The sequence below is a fragment of the Crocodylus siamensis genome, chromosome 6 (assembly GCF_052110815.1).
Source record: "Crocodylus siamensis isolate JL-2025a chromosome 6, ASM5211081v1, whole genome shotgun sequence".
Taxonomy (NCBI): Eukaryota; Metazoa; Chordata; order Crocodylia; family Crocodylidae; genus Crocodylus; species Crocodylus siamensis.
Window position 1 is genome coordinate 95,533,483 of NC_143400.1, and position 19,086 is coordinate 95,552,568.

Sequence of the window (19,086 nt, forward strand, 5' to 3'; positions counted from 1 at the left end):
ATGATGCTCAAGTTTTATTGAGATGGGGCTTGCTGACTTGATTCAAGTGCATGCTTGCATACATGCGAGAGCCCCGCTTCGTTTGGTCCGTGCTGTACAGACGTACACGCTCCACGTCTGCGGCATCCCTTCATTTCCTGTTGCAGACAAACCGGGGGGCAAGGCACTGCCCTCTGTGCTGGGGAAGGCATCTGTTGTCATTATTCAACCTTTTCTCCCTTCTCGGCATGACCGAGTCCTGCAAAAATATATGTAGGCGGGAGGACATTGCTTCTGCCATCACGACTTATTGCCAGCTGCTCCCTCTTGATTACTGATGAAACGTCCATTCATCAAACGCAGTTCTTTCGGGAGCGCTGGCAAGTGAACCTATTAGCAAGTCCGTCTCTCCGCGGACGGCTGTGGATGGAGTGGGGACCCACATTTGTTTCCGTCTGGATGTCAGCAAACCACTAGAGCCGAGCGAATGTGCACCGGGAGCCCAGAACGGTTATTTTGCTGAGCACGCTGACATTTCTCTTGCAAATTATTACGTAGACCCAAATCGTTATTAAAAAAAAAAAAAAAATGCTGAGAGAAGAGAAGGATGGAGGGGGCGAATATGGAAGGAAGTAACTACCACCAACCAAGAGGGGAGCTTCCCTTTCAGAAAGCTGCTTTTTTTTTTTTGGAGCTTTTATATCTGAGCGTGTGAAAGGGAGTTTGATTTGGTTGCAAAGCTGAAAGACAAATACCAGGCGCTTTGCTTAAGGTGGGCTGGGCTGAAGGGGGAGCAGAGCCAACATGGAAGCTGCTTCAGCCTTTGTAGCGTTTGAAGGCAGGCGGGTTAGAAGGGACTTCCAAAACCCGAGGAAGCGGAGGAATTAAAACATGCTCTCAAGTGGCTCGTTTCGATTTTTCCGGAAGTCAAAAACAGGGATCGGCAGGCTGTCTGCATCCCATGGAAAAATCCAGCTGCTGGGCTGCCCCTTGACGGTACCAGCTGGGAAAAAGTAGCCCAGAGCTTAAGCCGACAAGACAAGTGGAGCACGAAGCATTGTAGTTGCGATCGCCCGAAGGCCAGACCAGGGCCGAGTGGCTGCCCTGGGCCTATCCCAGCGGTGATGCTTCCTCCAACACTTGGCAAGTTTAAGCAACAAAAAAAAAAAGCACTCAAAGGCGGTACCAATTCGAGCGACTTTGCCTCGGTCACAGTTCTTCCAAAGCTGCCGAGTAGATAATTGAAGGGGAATTTTTTATAAAGGCTAAATTGTGTATGGGCATGAAAAATTCAGCAGGGAATTTAAGCCATTTCCAAACCACATGAAACATTAAACATTTCACTCAAGAATAGCTGGAAGATGGTGTGCCTCATCCCAGACTTTAAACAGTTGTCTTGTTCTCTCTTGCGAAATGTTAGCGTTAGAGAGTCATGATACGTTTTTATTGCGTTTCTCATCTCGGGTCCTGGACTGTTGCTTGAAAAGATGTTGTTTGTCCCCTCGCTGCCGACCCTTGCATCCATCTTTCCCAACTGACTTTTTTGGCAGGTATCTCAAGGCCCCCAAGAAGGGCAGAGATGAATGGGTTCATGATATTGTAAGAAGTGGGCTTCCGCGCATCATGATGGTGGAAAGCCTCGGTGCCTAGTCTGAGCAGCTCTCAAAGTAGTCGTGTAAATCTGCTGGGCTTCCAGGTGCTAATGGAGCAGGATGCTCCTCACAAAGACTTGCTTCGATACCCTGTGGCCCACCGAGACAGGGCTCACATCTTTGTGCCGCTGAAAAGCAGAGGATCTGGTTTCCAAAACTGAAGTGAGCCTGTATCCCTGGGGTTGGTGGATCACAAGATGCAGGATTCGTCCTCATGTTGTCTTTCCTGTCTGCTTGCGTTTCCTTTGGAAAAGGCAATCAGGACTCATAGTAGAGATGATATCTTTTATTAGACCAACACAATTTTTGCAAAAAAAAATTCTTTAATTGCAAGATTTCGGGCACAAACACCCTTCTTCAGGCATCGGAGAAAAGAGTGTCGACGTTCTCCTGGTTGAAAATGAAAGTTCATATTTCATAGGATTTCACAGGAAAACGTTGACAATCTTTTCTCCAGTGCTTGATGAAGGGTGTTTGTTCTTGAAAGCTTGCAATTAAAAATTTTTTTTTTTTTGCAAAAATCTTGTTAGTTTAATAAAAGTTATCATCTCTGCTGCAAGTCCTGATTGCCCTTTCCTCTAGACCAGCGGTTCTGAACCTTTTTCAGTCGACGTACCGCTCGGTCTCAGTGTAAGACTTCACTACCCCCTTTCAATGGGAAATTCATTTTTCGACCTGTATTAGACAATGTATGAAATACATCTCACGTACCCCCGATGAGACTTCACATATCCTCTGCAGGTACATGTACCCCCAGTTCAGACCCATACGGCTACAACCTGGATACCTTTCCTTTGGAAAGGGGTGTAGGTTGTAGCCATGTTGGTCTACGGACATAAGCAGACAAGGTTCTCAGGATGAATCCGATATCTTTTGGTTGGTCTAATAAAAGGTATTGGATTTACTCAAAGAGCTTTGTTTTCTGTTGGAAATGAGTTCAAGTTCCAGTCCTCAAGTGCGTTCTTGATGCTTCGGTGCATGCATGGACAAGTGATTCAGGTGGTACTTGTCTTGAGGATCTCTTATCTCTGCTAAGGGGAAATGAGAAATGCATTGTTTAGAGGAACAGCTTTGCCTTCTGAGAAGTCACGCGGCGATCACCATCTGACCTACTCCAGCACTGTGCTCTGGTGAAGCTCTGCCGTTGGAGATAGGTCCAAAGCTAGGGGTTCAGGTTTTCAAAACCTAGCATTGCTAGATTTAATTCAGTGAAGCCAAGATGTTGAGTTGTGCAGAGAGAAATTCCTCCTTTCCCAAGTGCATCTTTTAGCTTGGCACGCTTTACCTTCATGGCTGTGCACAGACTGGCATGTGTTTGTATGTAGTGGGAGCATCCTGCTTTGGCTGGTGCCTTGCACCGAGTACTTAGCATCATAGAAAATTAGGGTTGGACGTAATTGCCTTCAGGAGGTCATCTTGATGTGCTGCCTACCACCTCCACCAGCCACCTGCAAAGGGTTTGTGCTCTTCAAAAAGGCAAACAGAACTGGGTTAGGAGAGAACGTGATTTGAAAGTCCCCCCGGGACCATATACCCTGAGTACTTTTTAGTAACCATTTCCAGAAAACACTTAACTGTGGACTGGGGTTTGGAAATGAAGATCAATAATTTATTCCAAAACTGATGGGTTTTTCACTGGTTGGCAGCTTGGTCCAAATGAAAAGAGGGGAAGGAAAACAGCAGAAAAGACACATCTGCCCAAAATAATTCTGTTTTTAGGTTCAGTGTGGCTAACAGTGGAAATTTAGAGGGAAAAACAACCCCCCAACTGAAGGTTTTGGCAGCCTTGCTGCCCAAAGCCCTCGAATCACGCGCCTTTTCAACCAAGGTCTTTTTTTTGCTTGTTTTGTTGGCCAGAATTTCTCATATCTGTTCAAACTTTCCCTTGAAAACCCCAGAATCTGAAAATGTTTTAGTAACCTCTTTTTGGGAGCAAACCAAGAGTGTTCATTGAAAAGTCGATGGTATTCCCCCCAGTTTTTGTATTTTATTAAACTTTGCACCCTAATTTTCGTGCCCAAATAACTGGCACCTTTAATAAGCTCCCAACAGAGGTTATTTTTGTTGGAGTTACTGTCATGACAATGCTGCGAGAGCTGGTGGCAGAATCTGATGCTTCTGTTCATGGCGGCACGTGCATTTACTGCGCAGTAATTTACTGCGCACTAAGCGGTTTTTAGGCTGGCGTCTACACTTGCGGCCATTAAAGCAAAGTAACATTGTGTGGGGACTGACTTGGGACTAAAGTTAGTCCCAAGTCAGTCCACACACAGTGTTACTGCACAGTAATGCATCTACATGTGTGTTACCGCACAGTAATTAAGCAGGCATAAATTTACTTCCTGCATGATGCAGGTCTCGAATTTATGTCAAAGTTAGCTTAAGTTGCCGTATTTACTGTGCAGTAAGGATGTGCACATGTAGATGTGCACATCCTTACTGCACAGTGATTTTCAGTTACTGCAGAGTAAGCTAAATTTCTGCACAGTAAATGTGCAATTGCAGACATGCCCTGTAAGTTCTGCTTCTGCCCTTAAAATAGGCTGTGTCCTGACTTGTACACAGAGTGAATTTTGTTCTCTATAATTGCTTTGTTAACATCCTTCTTACTTTTGATTGTATCTTTGCCTAATGTACATCCATTTTAATGCCCCTTTACACTTCCAAAGGTGGGTATCTGGCCTAATTTCACTCAATTCCCTGTGCTACGGTTTTCCTATCTGTAAAATGGGGGCACTGCAAAGTGTCTCTTCTGCCATCCTTGTCGCAAGCTGTTGTCTCCATAGGAGCCGGGTAATATTCAGAACGAATTGCTCGGCAAGCCAGCTGGCAGGGTAGGAAGCGAGGATTTCTCTCCATTAAGGAACCTGAGGAACACAAGCAATTTCTACTTTGGAAAGTTCAGACTAGAGGTCACAGGTAAACTCATCTCTGTACCTTTGTGCCCCATTTGTGAGCCGCTGTCGTGCTGCAGGGACCTTGTGTAGCATCTCTGCACGTGGGTGAAGATGCCCTATATTTTATACTTGATCCATTACCTTGGATATTAGGAAAAACTTTCTGACTAGGAGGGTGGTGAAGCACTGGGACAGGTCACCCGGAGAGGTGGGGGAGTCTCCATCCTTGGAGGTTTTGAAGACCCAGGTAGACCAAGCCTTGCCTGGGATGATCTATTTGAAGCTGGTTCTGCTTTGAACAGGGGGCTGGACTAGATGTGACCTCCTGAGGTCCCTTCAACCCTCATTTTCTGTGATTCTCTGGTTCTATCTATGCAGTAAGCATCATCTGAAAACGTAAAACAAAACCAGAATCCTGCTTTAGTTCCATCTTTTATTTACCTAACATGTGGCTTTTTATGCCTCAATCCATCGTCAGGGATTAAGCAGGCAATTAGATTTATTATTAGACTATCATTAAAAACAAACAGAAACCACCACCACAACTGCCTTTTTATTCCACCAGAAAAACTTGCTAGCTGGTCTGTCCCCCGGCAGTGTCGGAGAAAGGAAGATTTGGAATAGAAAGGAGGACGTGGGCACTCCTTGCATAGCTGAAAATAGGAAAGTCAGCACCTCTGATAAAGATGCAGGTCCTGCTTTTATCTTTCCAAACTTGGACATTTATAAGTCCTGCCTGGAAAGTGTGGGGGCTTAGGGGAGGGCACTCGAAGGTCCCATTTGACAATCGGGCTGTTTTATAGCGCTGTGTTGAGCTGAGCTGTAAGCCCTCTTGCTCCATCCTTGGGTTTCCCGTCGGGTGTATCAGTCTAACGTATCAAACCAGCAGCAGAGGATTATCTGAAGGAAATATTTTTGCAGAAAGTTGACCCTTCACTCGAGGAAGGGTTCTTGCTATGCTAATCTGTTCAGTCATCTGACTCTCTTGAAGGCTCGGCGCGCAGAATTGAGCCCAACGCGTTCCAGATGTTTCACGACGCAGGCGGCCGCTTGGTGCGGATCGAGCTGAGCCCATAGCGGCCAACTGGCTTACCAAAACACGGCAGATTGCAGCTGTATTCAGATGTGGAGAGAAGCAGTTTGAGGCATTGGTACGTTCGAGCTGCCTTTGCAAATGGCTGGCTGCAGCTTCTCCAGAAATCTCCTGACAGTAGAGGAATGCTGGAAGGCTCCTCTGATCTGTGCAGCGTTTTGTGCTTTATCATCAAGCTGAAAATAGCTGGTCTGGCTTCAGGTCCATGGTTAACACCACGGATTCTCGACAAGAGCAGTTCCCCCTCCCTTCAAACCGTCTCTGCCAAGGAGGAAGCCGACCCAGTCCATTTTTGTTCCAAGAAACAGATTGCAATGTTTGGTCTTCATTATGCCAGGCAAGAGCCGAACCCAGCCTTTTAAACAATCCCCAAAGAGGACGGGGGTTTAATCTGGTGGCATCACTTGTTTTCCCAACCTCTTTACGGCAGCCTCTTCTCACAGATTAACACGTGCATCGACTCTTGTCAAGAGCACTCGGCAGCGAGCAAGGAGCTTAGCGCCGTTGTCCGATGAACAAATAGATAACCGAGTTCGGTTGGGTCTGAGCAAAGCCCCGTTCCCTCGTTGAGCTGCTAGGAGGACGGTTGGCTGCTTGCAGGAAAAGGGGGATTATGTGTGGGAACGCAATGCACATCGTCTTCTCAAAGGAGATAATTTGCTCTTGTGACTGGATGCCCTTTTATTTGGCCAGCGTGTCAGTGGCCGACGGTGAGAATTTTCCATCTTGGCCATCTGAGCGGGGTGGTTGTTTAGTATGTGAAATGTATTTTTATCCACGTTAGTGCCTCGGGGCCTCGACGGGGAGCATGGCCTTGTTCTGCTGGGCACTGTGCAGACGCTGAGGAAGACGGTCTGTGCTCTCAAGAGCTTTCCTAAGGGAGGGAGAGAGGAAGGATTAATATCGCCATTTTCCATCGAGGGAACTGAGGCACAACCAGGCGACTGGACTTGCTCGAGGTTGTAGCCAAAGTTGTTTGGAGAGCCAGCCGTTGGAAGACCCAGAGCTTTTGAGTTAACTGTTTGACTGTTTTTCCTCCCTGGATTTTAACATAGATTTTAATTAACTTTTTAAAACATCGTAGCCCGTTTCCTGCATTAACAGCTGTGTTAAAAGTTAGGGCAGGAAACTAGCTTTGTCTCACTTTGTAGACAACCCATGATGATGACTGTGCTCTTCTTTGGTTCTCCTGGTCATTGTGACAGCGTTTCATCTGACACCAGGTCTGAGTTTTCCCCGTGTCAAATTGATGTGAGAGCAGGGTTGGTCCAGTCCTGCTTTTCATCTATGGGTCACAAAACACTATCTTCTCCATTGTATAGAGGACGTGAGCGATGCACAGGTGGGCCAAGTGTGGTGTCTCAGGTCACTCTGGAGACCTACTCACAGCTTTATTAATAGTCCAAGCTCAGCCTAATGCCTCCTTGAGCTGTAGCACGATGCCATTTGCTCCAGCCATAAGCTGCAGATGACAACGGCTTGTCTTCGTCGGAGCACGGCGTCTTCAAAGCGCTGTCCGCACACCAGTTTAGTTCACAAGCGAATTCGTGCATCAGGTGGAGGTTATGGCTCCAGAAATATAAATTTGAACCTTGCTTATGCCAAAGGCTTCCCTCAGCTGTAAATGGGGACCTGGTCTGGGAATCGAAGATGGCCTGATGTGATGCTCTTTGGCTACAGACGCCAACATGCCTTAGCCACATTGCCTCAATGACTAGCTAGGCCTTGGCTTTGACTTTTAACATGGGCTAATTACTGTTGCTTTCAGGCAAGAGTTTTTTTCCTATGAGACTTCAGCCTGGCAGGGCACTGGAGGTCTAGTAGACTTAGGGAATGAAACCTTTGAGTTTTGAGCTGTTAGCCTAGCACTAGCTGCTTACCCTTCAGGGAGATTGAAAGAGTTCACCTGGCTTTAACACAAACCTAGTGAGGATGGGATTTTCCCCTCCAGTGCCTCCAGGTGCAATGAAAGCATTGCCAGCTGGATACTACATGCAGCATCTATTTGTAATGGAAAAAAAAAATATTCAAAACAGCTGATGCATTTGAAATGAGGCATAGCTATTAACTCTGGCTCAGCTCCTAGGAGTGGTTATGCCAGGCTAAACAGGCTCGATGATGGCTCCTGACCCTCATGGGGCCCAAACAGGATCACACCAAGGTCAGCTGGGCTTTCCATCAGGTGTTAGATCAAGACATTAGCCATTCTTCCACATGCACCTCTTTCATAGGCTTCATAGACACTAGGGCTACAATTGACTTCATGGACATTAGGGCACCTCTTTCATAGACATTAGGGCTACGATTGACTTCATGGATATTAGGGCACCTCTTTCATAGACTTCATGGACATTAGGACTACGATTGACTTCATGGACATTAGGGCACCTCTTTCATAGGCTTCATAGACACTAGGGCTACGATTGACTTCATGGACATTAGGGCACCTCTTTCATAGACATTAGGGCTATGATTGACTTCATGGATATTAGGGCACCTCTTTCATAGACTTCATGGACATTAGGACTACGATTGACTTCATGGACATTAGGGCACCTCTTTCATAGACATTAGGACTATGATTGACTTCATGGACATTAGGGCACCTCTTTCATAGACTTCATAGACACTTCAGGGCACCTCTTTCATAGACTTCATAGACATTAGGGCTGGAAAGGACCTTATAAGATCCCTGGGTCCAGCCCCCTGCCCCAGGGGCAGGAAGTCGGCTGGGGTCAAAGGAGCCCAGCAAGGCGGGTATCCAGATGTTCCCATCAGTCTCCTTCCCTGATGTTTGGCAAGCTTTCCAGCCTTGGACAGGACATTTCTAGAGTAAGTGAATCTGGGGTCGTGCTCCCCACCTCGTTCAGATTAAAGGCGAAGTTTCTGAAACACGGCGCTGAAGCGAATTCGGACTGGCGCACACCCTGGCTGTGCTGGGTACAGCCCCCCCATTAAACTGGAGTGAATCCAGAGCGACTTCAGGGTGCGCTCTGGATGGGAGAGGTCCAGATCTCCCAGCGGACTCAGAGGGAGGGCAATGAAAGAGCAAGGATGCGGGGGCAGAGGGGGAATAAGAAAACTGCTCTTAATCCCAGCAGCCGTGCTGGTAGCCAGACCAGCGTGGTAGAAGCCGGGAGGAGGAGGGATCCGTTGTTATGGTACATGTTCCCTTTATACTTTGATTTTCCATGCGGTAAACAAAAATACCAGATGATTGTTGGCGTGTGTTTGTTATTTGAATAGAATATTTTAACCAGGCCTCGCGATTCGTCGTCTTGAACTGTAGGGGACTAATGTTCCCGTTCTCCAGCTGGGAGAAACTAATTCACCATCTCGTGTTGTAAACACTCGCTCATTTTAACTGATTACACCTCCAATGTTCCTCAAATCACTAAAATTACTAATTGCTATTCCTTACACATCGGAGAGTGAATCCTGAATAATTAACCCCAAATAAAATTAGATGAATTGGCCCTTTTAATTAGAATCCCTGCTGCTGTTTGTTCTGAGCTTCCTTTCCTTACTGTTAAGAGACTTTTTGAATGATTAAAACTGTTTAAGTCTTAAACAGCCAGTGACCTTTTAATACAATATAAATCCATAAAAGCAATATTTCAGCTGGCAGGTGGCGAAGTAAATTTCTAGTGCAACTACCTGACAGGTTCAGCGCTCCTTTTTTTTTAAATGCGGAAAGTGAAATTAGCTGGTGGTTTTTGCTGCTTATTAATATAGTCACTGATTAGCCAGTATAGTTAATGGGGTAGGATTAGCCATCGGGAAGAGTGTGGGGAGTCCGCTGTGATTCTGCTCGGGATGTTGGTTTTAGCCCAGCAATCACGGGCTGATTTGGCATGTTTAGGTAGATTATGTAAATGGCATGCAACCGTGTGACTATTTTGAGTGTATAAATGTGGGATCAAGTGATTTCCTCCCTCCCCCTCCAGCCCGCGCCAAGGATGCTTCAAGCAAAAAAGAAGCTATTTTGGTTGCCCTGTCAAGTGACATGCATTAAATAAATAGAAAAAAACAAACAGCAAACAAATAAAAAAAGAAAGCCCCTATAGATACAAGTTTATATTAGGAAACTTGATTGAGAAGACAAGGAACTCCAGCCGTAGATCCCCGGCTCCAGTGCAGCAAAGCACTCGAATGAACACACGGGCCTGTTGCTGTTGAAGGCTGTGGGCTTGGTGCTCGCTTCGAATCGTGCCGCAGCACGGTACAGGGTTGCGGCAGCTCAGGGCTGTTGCTCTGGACCAGTGGTGCTCAACCTTTTGGCCTGGAGGGCCGCATCCTGTGTTCGGGGTCAATTTATAGGCTTGATCAAGCGTGGGGGTGGTGCACGGGCTCTGTCCTTGGGTGCAAGCCAGTGCACCTGCCCGGTGTGATTTGCAGACTGATCTGGCATGCCGGTTCGACCACGCGTGCCGGATGTGGGCTTGGAGGAGCCCCGCGTGCCGGCTGCACGCGCGCCAAGCTCCAGGTCGTGGCATCCGGCCGCTGATAGGGACGCTGCCACCGCTCCCTCCCTGCCAAATTTCCTGTGGGGAGACCCCCGGGCTGGATGACGTGGGCTTGCAGGTCAGCACACAAAATCAAAGCTGGGCAGACAGGTACTGCCACTGCAAGGGAGCGCTGGAGCGTGTCTGCGCAGGTTTGATTTTGTGTGTAAAATGAGGGAAGGAGGCTCTCAGGATCCTAAAGCTCTTTGGCCTGTGGGAAACGAGTGGGGGATCTCAGGCAAACTTGTCTTGGAAGTGACTGATATGGGAAAAAAAAAGCACTGTCCCAGATTTGCACCTCCCCTTGCTTGACCACCTGCAGCAGAGACCAAACGCCTTGACTTGCTCGCTCGTCGTGCCCATGCCGCTTGGGTTGCACCATGGGGATGGCGAGCAGCAGGGAGGGCTCTTGTTCTGCCTTCCCTCTTCCTCCACCTCCTCTCTCAAACCAGTAGAAAGCCTCATTTTCTTTCCTTTCCTAACAGCTCCAGGCCAGCTTCAGAACTGGGAGCGGTCACGATGATAGAAAGGGTTATTTTTGTTTGTCAGGAAACTAATAGAAAACAGCTGGGCCTGTAACTTGGAGATGTCATCCAGTGCTCTGGGAAGGCTAGCATGAACTCGGTTTTGCTGGCTGATTTCATGAAGAAGTTATTGTTGCAGGGAACTGGCATCGTTTGGGGGTGGGGGAAACCCCACGCACACAAAAAAGCAAGCTGTTCCTACCAGGCCAGCAGGACCTTGTGTGTGTCCGGAAGCTACACGTTTGCAAATCCTTTCCCCGCTTAACATCTTGCAGTGACAGCGATGACTCACGGGGGAGGGTGTTTGCTTTGATTCCACTTAACTTCCAGCTGACAAACAGACCTCTCTTGCAAACCAGGGGCCCGGGTTGTTTTTGGACCTGATCTTGCAAATACTTGTGCCTGGCTATCGGGGCCTCCATTCGCTAGCATCCCGAAAGGATGGCGAGTGCCTGCAGGACCGAACCCCAAGCAAGGGGCATGTCAGGTGTGTTAGCACTTGGCGTATCTTGGCTTTGCAGCCCTGGCCGTTCTCCAGGTCAGACTGGCAAGGACTGTAGGGTGAGATGGGGCAGGTCTGGTGGGTTGGGGGTGGGATTTGGGGTCTAGTCTTCTTCCTAGGAGCTTAACATGCATTAACCTACTACGTTCTCTGCTGTTATAGTAGCAGGACAGTAACACTTCTCTCTTCTGCTTTCCACCGCCCCGTGGCGTGTTGTAGGGTGTTTCTACTTTGTTTTCATAGGGCACTGAGTGGCTGGAGTGGATCCTTTTTAGGAACCATTAGATAAAGGGTCATCTGCAAATGCAGAAGCCTGGACTTGATGTCCCAGGAGGCCCCTTCCAGTTCCTGTATTGCAATTGCAAACATCAAACCAGTCCCCATGGGGTTTAATGGGCACATAAGGTATGTCTGCAGTGTGCTGGGCCGTGCTGGGGAGCATTGCTGTGCAAATATCCCCGTCCGCTTGGTGCTGGTTGCATATCAGGCATGCCCAGTGCTATTCTCTGCCCTGGCCGTATGCATTAAGGTGGTACCAGAAGGCACCCCCATGGCCTCTTGCTGGCAGTCAGTGGGGATGGAGAGCATACGAGTGGTTTTCACAGCAGCATTCCCCTGCACAGTCCAATACAATGTGCAAAGGCTTTGCAGGATCCTTTGTTAAATGATTGGAGAGTATGGTAATGAACGGCGTAATACCACTTCCAGCAAGACTAGCAAGGAGGAGAAGCCAATTTTATTGAGAAATCACTCTCCGGGCTGTTGGAGCAAAGGCGTGTGCATTGCTGTCAGAGCCTGCACGTGAATCCAGAGGACCCGTGCATCATCTTTCTTGAGTCATACCTCGTGACAGCAATGATTCGGACAGCGAAAGCGCTGGATTATGAGTTTGGAAGCTAAACGTGTTGGTAGCACTGCCACTGTTTTCCAATGTGACCTTGGTCAAGTCATTTAATGCCTTTCTTCTCTGCTTACTCCTCCTGTAAAGTGGGGGTGAGGGGAACAGTCAAACTCCCATTACTGATCCTCTTTGCTAGCAAATATGTAGCCATGTCACAAGCTCAGGCCAGCACGGAAAATGGAGCTTGAGAGCCCTGGGTTTGCCGAGGGTTGCAAAAGCGGCCCAGGCCCGTGCGGTGTGTGTATCCATGTATGACACAGCTGTGGGGCGAACAAGACCCGATTTCAAGACACATTTGCTGCCGTGCAAGAGGATGGCTGGGTTCTGGGCTGACTTGTCCTCCGATCAAAGTTGGGAGAAGGGATGAGCTGACTTGGTGAGGGTAGTCACCTCCACTGGAGAGAAGGGGGGCCTGGTCCGATCTCCTTCTCCAGAGGTCCCCAGCCAGTCATGTCTGGGCTCATTTGCTTTCATCTTTTCAGGTTTGCGGGGAAGAATGGGTACAAACATGTGGGACTGGGCCCAGAAAGGTCCTGCCAAGGCTGGGGAGGTGCCTTAGGCTGGGATCAGATTAGCAGCGTGAACACTGAGAGAGTCTTAGCTAGACATGGAAACCAGGAGGCTCAGAAAAGAGTGACTTTTTTTTACAACCAGAGGGGCCGTGGAAAGGCTGAGACTTCAGCTTCTGGTACTCCAGCCTCTACAACAAGAGGAAGTACAAAAAACCCCCCAACAACCCCAAAAACCCCCTCTAAAGTATCAGGAATCGGGGGGGGGGGGGGGATGCCAATCCTTCCAGCTGGAGCACATGGTCACGAGTCCCTGGACCAAACTCTTGGTCCAGGTCACTTGAGAAGTTGTGGTAGATGATTGGAGTGGATGCATCAAGCCTTCAATTTGCTGTGATGGGCCCTAGCTGGGGTCGCTTGTCACAGCTCCCCCGGTACCCTGCGTGCCTGGAGCGACCGAGTGCCCCCAGGCTCGGAAAGACCGTGCTGCCAGTGCGTGTGGGTTCGAAGCCTGGGTGCTGGGTCCTTGGGCACGTCCTGCTCTGTGACAGATCCAGACAGACCTGGACATGTCCACCCAGACGCTGCTCCTTGTGCTAATACATTCTCCTTGACCTGGGTTAGGACTCGGGAGGAGGCTGCAAATGTCTGCAGGCAGCAAATGCTTGGTCTGGCTGATCTCTTGTCCATGAGGGTTTAGCGCGATGGACCAGCATGGGGTGGGAGTGCCCAGGAAGAGCGGCGGTTTCCACCTGATGCAATTATTTCATAGAATCATTAAACATGAGGGTGGAAGGGAGCTCGGGGGGTCACATCCAGTCCAACCCCCTGCTCCAAGCAGGACCAGCCCCAGCTGCATCATCCCAGCCAAGGCTTTGTCTACCCAGGTCTTCAAAACCTCCAAGGATGGAGATCCCACCACCTCTCTGGGGAGCCTGTCCCAGTGCCTCACTGCCCTCCTGGTGAGAATTAGGCCCCTTATATCCAACCTAAACCTGCCTTGCTGCAACTCGAGCCCATTGCTCCTTGTTCTGGAGTAGCATCCCCTCGAAGAGCTTCACTCGGCTGCCTTGGGCTTTGTGCCCAAAGGACCCAACAAAGAGGGTCCCAGGGCCTGCATCCGAAGCACGGGGACGGGTGCTGTGGGTCTGCACAGGACAGATGAGGCTGTCGACAGCCAGAGCAGGGTCTGTCTTCTGCCTGTTATGGGGTGATGGATGAGAGGTTGGAGAGTCCTAGTTTCCCCCCTTCCTTGCCAACCCTGCCTTTCTCTGACCGAAACCAGGCTACTGCCACTTGCCTACCCCACCGGGTGATTAATTAATGCCCTGACCTTGCTGCTTAGTTGCAGGTGCCATTCCCATGCAGCGTGCGCTTTGTTTTAATGTTTAACTATTGTTGCACCCCATCCTTCACCTGAGGCCAAATTAAATGCCCTGGTTTTTCCACTTCAGCTCAAGCTGGGAGCTCCTCGGGCCAGGGGCTATTTTCAATTTGTATCTTTAGACCTCTCGGCCTTTCCACCCTTCGAACTGAATACATGCCTTCATCTCTGGGAAATAAAGGGGGCTTCTGCCTGTCTCTCGAGTGGGGACATGCTGGGGCCCATGCGCATGTGTGCGGCAAAAGAAAAGAAAACACCGGGGTAGAGTAAAGACCTGCAGCTGTGGAGGAGAAAGACCCATCTGTTCAGAGGGGTCTGGAAAGCAGGCCAAACATCTGTAAGATCTCTGCAGTGGATCTGGCATCTGCTGTCTGCTTCCCATTCTGCAAATCTGCCTTCCAGTAAGAGGGGAAGCAATCTATTCTGAGCCCCGGCGAAGGGAGAGTCCAGCAGTGTCAAACTTAGTCATGTGGCGGCCGAGCCAGCGGTGTCCAGATACTTAGAAACACGCTTTCCCCCAAGCGCCGTCCAACATGCCTCGTCTGGTTTTTTAAGAAATTGGATCTGCTTTTGTAAACCCTTGGGAGGAATAATGTTCTGAATGTGCAAAGCTGCAGGACTGCGTTATCTTCAGCAGCCCGACGGCCTCCATCCTGCCTTGTCTCACTTCTGCTTTAGCACGTAACTCCCCTTCTCTCGAGGGCTGCAGGAATCGCTCCCGTGCACAGGCTGTCATGACGCGCGGTGGCGCGCGGGGTTCCCACAGTCGCATCTGACTCTTTGCAATTTCGCTGGAAGTTTCAGAGAAACTTCAGTGCATCCATCGTGCACCCAAGCACGGCGGTTCTGTGGAAATTCAAGTGCTGCGTGAAATCGGGTTGATTTTTTCTTTCCAATTGAAACGCCGTTTGAAAGAGGCAGAAGGGGAAAAAAAAAAAAAGTTTTTACGCTGTTGAAACATCCCGTCCCTTTTGGCTTTTGCAGAGAGCTCAAAGGTTGAGGGTTTTGCGCTGAAACAGTGCTCGGTTTCCATTGCTTTATTATGCCCCTTAACAGCATGGCTCCGAATAAGAAGTCCAGATCCAAGCGTGGCTGTAAATGTCTCTGTGCAGCTTTTGTTATAAAAGGGCTGATTCCTGCACATGGTTATTGATGCCTTTATAGCATTATTGCATATACGCAGACTTTGCAACTTTGGGGGGAAACCCTGCACACTCAGGATACCAGATCAAAGGGGCCGGCTGCCGAATCGGGCTGACCCTGCATCTGGCCACAGCTCTGAGCACTTGCATCATTTGACATCTCGCACAATGGGGCCCTGGATCCTCTCATGGGTGATGTGGCCTCATCCCGTCTGCCCTGGAAAAGTGGGTCCTGGCTTGTTCCTTTGAGTTATGAAAGCATCAGTGCCGAGGCTCCAAAGTGAGCCGGCTGGTTTTGATGCCAGCCGGTTGCCCCTAATGCCTCTTGAGCCCCTGGGCAAGGTGGATTAGCGCAAAAGAGGCTAACAGAAGAGCTGCCGGGCTCTGCACTTGCGTGTTACAGCACCGCGTGGAGGGGGACAGTAGCTCGGGCCGTCTTGTTTAAAATATCAATACCTCGTTGTAGTTTTATACCTTCACAAACCTAGATCCGGCTCTAGCTGCTTCGGGATGTAGTAATGCCAGAAGCACAGAGCTTAATAGGGGGAGAAGAAAAAGATCCTAAATCAGCCAGAATTGCAGAAAACTGCCCCCCACTCCTGCTGCCCCGCAGGCAGTCAGATTTGGTGCTGATGTTTCTCCACAGCAAACCTGTTTTTCCATTTTCGCTAGGGGTGGACTGCTCTACCTGGCTCTGCCTATGCCTGTGTCGCCCACGGGACGCTGGGAGAGTTTCTCTCCAAGCTAAGTGAGTGGCCTTGCTTTCTGCAATGCCTCGAAAGCCCAATTGTACAGAGCATGAGGAAGCCTTTTCCTAGAGCACCTCTCTGGGAGGATGGGAGGTGGGAAATGGGAGAGAAAATGAAAGAAACTTGATCAATCCTCCGAGCTCCTTATTTCATGCCGATTTGAAGACGGCTTTTACTGTGAATCGTGGTTTGTTCAGTGGGTTTTGCTTAGGGGCAGCAATATCAGCCTTCTCCTGTTGCGGTGAGCTTGCTGCAATAGGGAGGAGGTGGCATAGGGCTCCCTCAAGCTTCATCATCAAAGAGAAAGGTCTCCCAGCAGCCTCCTCCTTCCTCGTGAGCGAAGACAGCTCCCAGCAAGTCATTGCTGCAGTAGGAATAGGGAGCCTGGCTGTTGCTCCCCTCTGGCAGCAGGCTCTGTGTCAGGGGATGGATGTGCCTTTTGGGTCCTGGTAGCTGTCTGCCATCCCCGGCACGCTGCAAAGTGACATGCCATGCCCTGTATTTATGGGGTGCTGGTTGGGTTGTCCATGGTACCTACAAGGGCTTAAACAAACTGTGCCCATATGAATCCACAGCCCAGGGACCGTGAGCTTCCAGTTGGCTGGTCCTGCCTTCAGGCATCATTCAGGACCCTCTTCCTGATGCTTTGCGCAGCCCTGGACCTAGACTGCTCATTGCCATGAGTGCTTTTACTCTCTGAAGCAGGTCTAAAGTAAAACCTGCCTCTGGATTTCAAATTGCTCGCTCCTTCGCCCATGCTCCTTCATTGTGTGTGACGGTAATGATGCCTAGAGCTTGCATTTCTATAGCCCTGTTCTTCCAGGGACTCCAAGTGACTTCCAGGAATGAAGTAGTGCTGGTAGCTCTCTCCCCTCCTGCTTTGAAGGGAGTGAGTATGACCCTAGCAGAGGACTCGCAGTTCAGTGACTCACCCAAGGTTGTGCACTGAGTCAGTGGCAGTGGGGATACAGTTCATGCGTTCAGACTCCCCCCGGTCCCTGCTCCAGCCGTGAGCCCCAGTCCCTCATGCCTGCACACTGCATCCTGCTTGCTCTTATGCGCTGCACCCCGGGTGGTGGGGCTGTTCGAGCTGTTAGTGATCCTCTCAACCTGGGGTGCCTTCACATCCTTTCCAGGGTGCCGTGCAATGTTTAGAGCGCAAGCAGGATATGCATGACAAACCCAGAGATTTCAAATGGGAATCCATAGTGTTGAAGATACGTGGACCTTTTGTGGGCTTTCCGAGCCTTTGCAACAGAAGAAGAACTGCTCTAGTAATTTTTTGAAGTCAAAAAGCAAAATGAAGAGGGAACGTTTTCCAAGGGAGGGCTTGGAGTCTGTTGAGAGGGGTCTTGAGCCTAAAGACATTGAGAAACACTGTATGAGGATGAGTTGAAGGAAACAGAGAAGCTTCACGCCTCCATTTCTTTTGCCCTTTATAATCTGTTGATTTCCCTGTTGCAGGGGACTTCCTGCCGCCACCGCCACCTCCTATGGATGATCTTGGCAACTTCCCTCCATCGGCTGGTTCTTTCCCCCCTCCACCGCCTCTGGATGAGACCGCGTTCAATGTGCAGGTAAGGAGACCCAAGACAGTCCTGCTCCTGAAGAACTGATCTGGTAGTGATGGTCGTAATAAGTACATGAACCTGCTGGAGGTGGCAAAAATACTGTCCTTAGGGGTTGCCTAAAAAAGTGTAGCTTCATTGTGTATGGGAAAACACTTTCTTTCCAAATGTACAGAGCGATGGAAGGATTTTGAAGGCCTTCCCCAGCTCCAGATGAAACCAAAAAGGCCTTTTCCACTGACTTCCCTGGAGGTGGGGTGTTGTTCTGGGAGTCTGTGGTTATAGCAGAGAGTGGTGATATGCATTTCCCCCAGTGAATTCGTTGAGATTAATGCCATTCAACAAAGCACCCATCTGAGACTTCATCTGCAATACTTTTTACTTGGTACCCATGTTCAAGAAAGATGAATTCCAGCTGGACCAGTTACAGGAAGGGGCGGTAAAATGATCTGTGCAATGGGAAGCTTGTCCCATGAGAAGAGCTTAGTTTATGTCATCTAGCAGAGCAAAGGCAAAGGAGATATGATTGCTGTCTGTACCTGTAGCGGGGGAATGGATTGCAGGGAGGAAAATGGGATGCTTAAGCTAAAGGCCAGTGTTGGTACCAGGATGCAAGAGCATAAATGAATCACAAGGGAAGTTAATGTGGACATTTTGAGAGAGGTGAAGTTCTGGACCTGCCTGTCAGTGGCAGGAATGGGAGCAAAAAAGCCTACGTGGCTCTAAAATAGATTAGCTTAAGGAACTGATGATAGGATGTGGTTGCTTGCGAGAGTGGCAGCAGGTCCATCTGTGCCCCTGGCATTGCCAAGCATGCTAGGATGGAGTAAGATTGCGGTGGGCAGGGCATTAGATGAGACTACGGACACCTTGAGCAAGTCACTTCAGCGGTTGCATCCCTGCATGGGCTTATAGCGACTCCCCCTCTTGCAGGGATCTGGTGAGAATCAATGACTTCATTATTGCCGGGCTCTTGGATGCTGTACATAGAAATTAGCCTTGCATATGTACAGTGAATTCCTTATTGCCAGACATTTGGATGCTGCACATAGAAAACTGTGGGCTGCATGACTTCTAACCAGGGTCTGGAGGGGAGAGGGTACCAAACACCATGCCTTACCTGCCCCTGAGATCACCAGGCAACGTGCCTAAGCACAAAGCCTGGCTGCTCTTAGCTTTGAGGAATTAAGTACCTCGTTAGCCACTGTAGTTCTCTCTCTCATCTTTCTGAGAAGGGGGGACCTTCAGGGAGGGAGAGTAAAGGGAAATTACCAGCGGGCGTCCAGCCAGCATAGCCAGACTCACGCTGCACAAGGTCACCGACGGTAAGCTCTGATTTTTAGGTTAAAAAAATCCCTCTTTGTCAGGAGCGGAGCCAGAGCAGAGGATGTGGGCTGCAGTCCATCTGTCTCTGTCGTGTCTGGGGACGAGCGGAGTGATGCTCTGCGAAATGCCAGTGAAGACGGTGCTGCTGACTTGAACGGAGCAGTTTGCTCTTCTTTTCTACCTGCGTGCTTTCTTCCCATGCTCAAGTCCAGGCAGCTGGCTGGGTCTTCTGGGTTGCTGCTGAAACAAGTCTGGTCACGTAGGCCCTGTCCATGCTGCCTCTTCCCTGCTCGGTGTGTCGAAATCCCAGCGGTCGCACCCTTTCTCCCCGGCTTTACCCCCCAGGCCTGGGGTG

General features: G+C 49.4%; 1 protein-coding gene across 7 annotated transcripts in view; it reads left to right on the top strand.

Annotated features, from left to right (window-relative positions):
- LPP (LIM domain containing preferred translocation partner in lipoma) overlaps nucleotides 1-19,086 on the top strand; it is a 423,011-nt gene that overhangs the window by 180,302 nt on the left and 223,623 nt on the right. For all 7 annotated transcript variants that reach the window (XM_090050830.1, XM_090050829.1, XM_090050835.1 and 4 more), the window contains one exon: nucleotides 17,302-17,414. In XM_090050830.1, the coding sequence (XP_089906956.1) occupies nucleotides 17,302-17,414 (113 nt within the window). The remainder of the gene's footprint in view (nucleotides 1-17,301; nucleotides 17,415-19,086) is intronic.